Source organism: Oncorhynchus mykiss, chromosome 26 (genome assembly GCF_013265735.2).
Source record: "Oncorhynchus mykiss isolate Arlee chromosome 26, USDA_OmykA_1.1, whole genome shotgun sequence".
NCBI classification, from domain to species: domain Eukaryota; kingdom Metazoa; phylum Chordata; class Actinopteri; order Salmoniformes; family Salmonidae; genus Oncorhynchus; species Oncorhynchus mykiss.
Window position 1 is genome coordinate 38,789,441 of NC_048590.1, and position 2,258 is coordinate 38,791,698.

The 2,258-nt window shown below is 48.3% G+C and overlaps 1 protein-coding gene across 1 annotated transcript in view; it reads left to right on the forward strand.

The window, feature by feature from the left end:
* LOC110526636 (transmembrane protein 266-like) overlaps window positions 1-1,973 on the forward strand; it is a 103,454-nt gene extending 101,481 nt beyond the window's left edge. Inside the window, exon 11 of the mRNA XM_036963872.1 lies at window positions 1-1,973. This exon is cut by the window's left edge and continues 130 nt beyond it. Within this exon, the coding sequence (XP_036819767.1) occupies window positions 1-751 (751 nt within the window). The 3' untranslated portion in view covers window positions 752-1,973.
* Window positions 1,974-2,258: the final 285 nt, after the last annotated feature.

Sequence of the window (2,258 nt, forward strand, 5' to 3'; positions counted from 1 at the left end):
CAGCGTATCACTGTCCAGTGGCAGTCTGACGGCCCGCCCCCATAGCCTGAGCAGCCACACCCTGCGCTCGTCTACTACGGACTGCAGCAGCAGCACCACGGCCAGGGACTACCACACCCAGGCTAGGAACTACAATGCCCATACTAAGGCCCGGGGGCCTTATCTGGACTACAAGTCCCAGAAGCAGACCCAGGACAGGGACTTTAACACCGAGCACTCCAACACCCAGGGCCAGCGCTGCTTCCTCCTGCCCTACTGCAGCCCTCTGGGCCTGGGTCTGACCTCAGCCCAGCCTCCCCTTCCACAGGACCCCAGCGTGGTAGTCCAGGAGCTGCTCTCGTCCCTGCCCTACTGCAGCCCTCTGGGCCTGGGTCTGACCTCAGCCCAGCCTCCCCTTCCACAGGACCCCAGCGTGGTAGTCCAGGAGCTGCTCTCGTCCCTGCCTGAGGACTCCTGTCTGGCCCAGAAAGGCCTGGTGGACCCAGTTAACCTGAAGCGTCCCAGTCCTGCCAGCTCAGCCAAGGCCAGCCCAGAGCTGGAGCACAGAATCAACATCTACAACTGGAAGAATCAGGAGGAAAACCAGTATCAGAGCCGGGGCCAGAGACAGGGCCGAGCCGCAGCCACTGTGCTCCTACAGACTAAGCCTCTCATCCACCTGCAGGGCGGCACTCCTGAGTCCTCTTTGGAGGAGAAGTATAGGCTACTGGGCCCTGCTGATGGTCCACTGGGCCGTCTGCCTGATACATAGGGTTGATTTACACTACTGAGCTAAGCCAAGCCGAACTGAGCTGCATTGTGCTGGCCTGGTTATGCATCCACCATAGTTGTTTGAACCGTGCTGGAAAGGACATGTGAAAAGAATATGTCAGAGCTAGCACTGGTTGGCTCGGGTCGGAACAACAGCGTGAAAAGGGCAATAGTTCATCCCAGAGGACAGAGCATACAGCTCAAGACAGAACTGACTGACCTGGCTTCTCCAAATCCTCATGCTTCAAACAAAGTCAGAGCCTGTTCCAAGATCAAACCTGGCGTTACAAAGACCATCTGTTAGCAAGACAGCACAAACAGATCTGGGGCTAGGCTACCGCTCTCATGTTAGTCTTCCCTTCTCTGTGGGGCTCCGGACAGAGACAGACAGACAGACACAGCCCTCCTCGAACTCAATCTTGGGGTGACTTTGAATAATGCCCCATTTGCACAACAATGACCCAGTGAGGACAGAGGAGACGTGTGGGCCTAGAAAGAACCATCATCAGGAAATCCCACTTTAAATGGGGCCCCAAATGTGAAACAAAACCGTTTGAAATAAAACCAGCAATGGGCCATATTCAAGCCTTTACAGAACAAGCCTATTCAAGTGTTCCTATGTTAACTGCAAGACAGATTTGATATTCTAATATCTAAGTTGGGTGGGAGTGGGAGTGGGAGTGGGTGGTGTTTTTGCTTTCTTTTTATTTGTATTAGCTACTGTAAGTGTGCAGTTCTCTCTGCTCTAACAACCAAGCCACAGGGTGCTTTCCCTGGACAAACTGTCTGTGCCAAATAAACAGACACTTTCTTACTATACTTTTGTCTTTCTATAACAGAGATAAAGAGGTTTGTAGAGGTAGAGGAACATCAACCATATCAAGCCTGGTATTTTCTAGCCAGATCCAACAACAGGCAATTGAAGAAATGATGGAGGAATTAAAAGTATGAGGATAGGTGGTGAATGGCCCTAAAGGATCCCAAGAGGTCCAGCATAAGAAAAGCATGTGAATCTGATTATGAGCTGTGATGGAGGATTGGTGTTTTAGATTGGAGTGCTGGTAGCATGAACCTTTCTTTAAAAGATCTGCAGCCTGAACATGGCTAGCCAATCCTGTGCACTTTAATCTTTACAGATGTTTTGTAAACTTAATATGTGGGGAACTCATTGCCAAATATCAGGTGGTGCCATTCAAATAATAAATAAACCTTTGTAACATTAACTATATTTTGGTCCCATTTTGTTGCTTTACATTGTACATGAGCCATGCCATTTTCAATTATAATATGTTGTACATTGGTAGCAGAGATTTTCGTATTCACTCTAATATTCATTACTTGCATTTACCAAGGGAAATGATGTATATATGGATGTCCTTTACAAAGCAATACATGAAATGACACAGTAGAATACATTCCAGACCAAAAAGTACTACGATGTATTCTAATTTGCATAATTCGAGATAGAATCCTCTACATGAATATGAAGGAGTTTGTTTTACATGTGG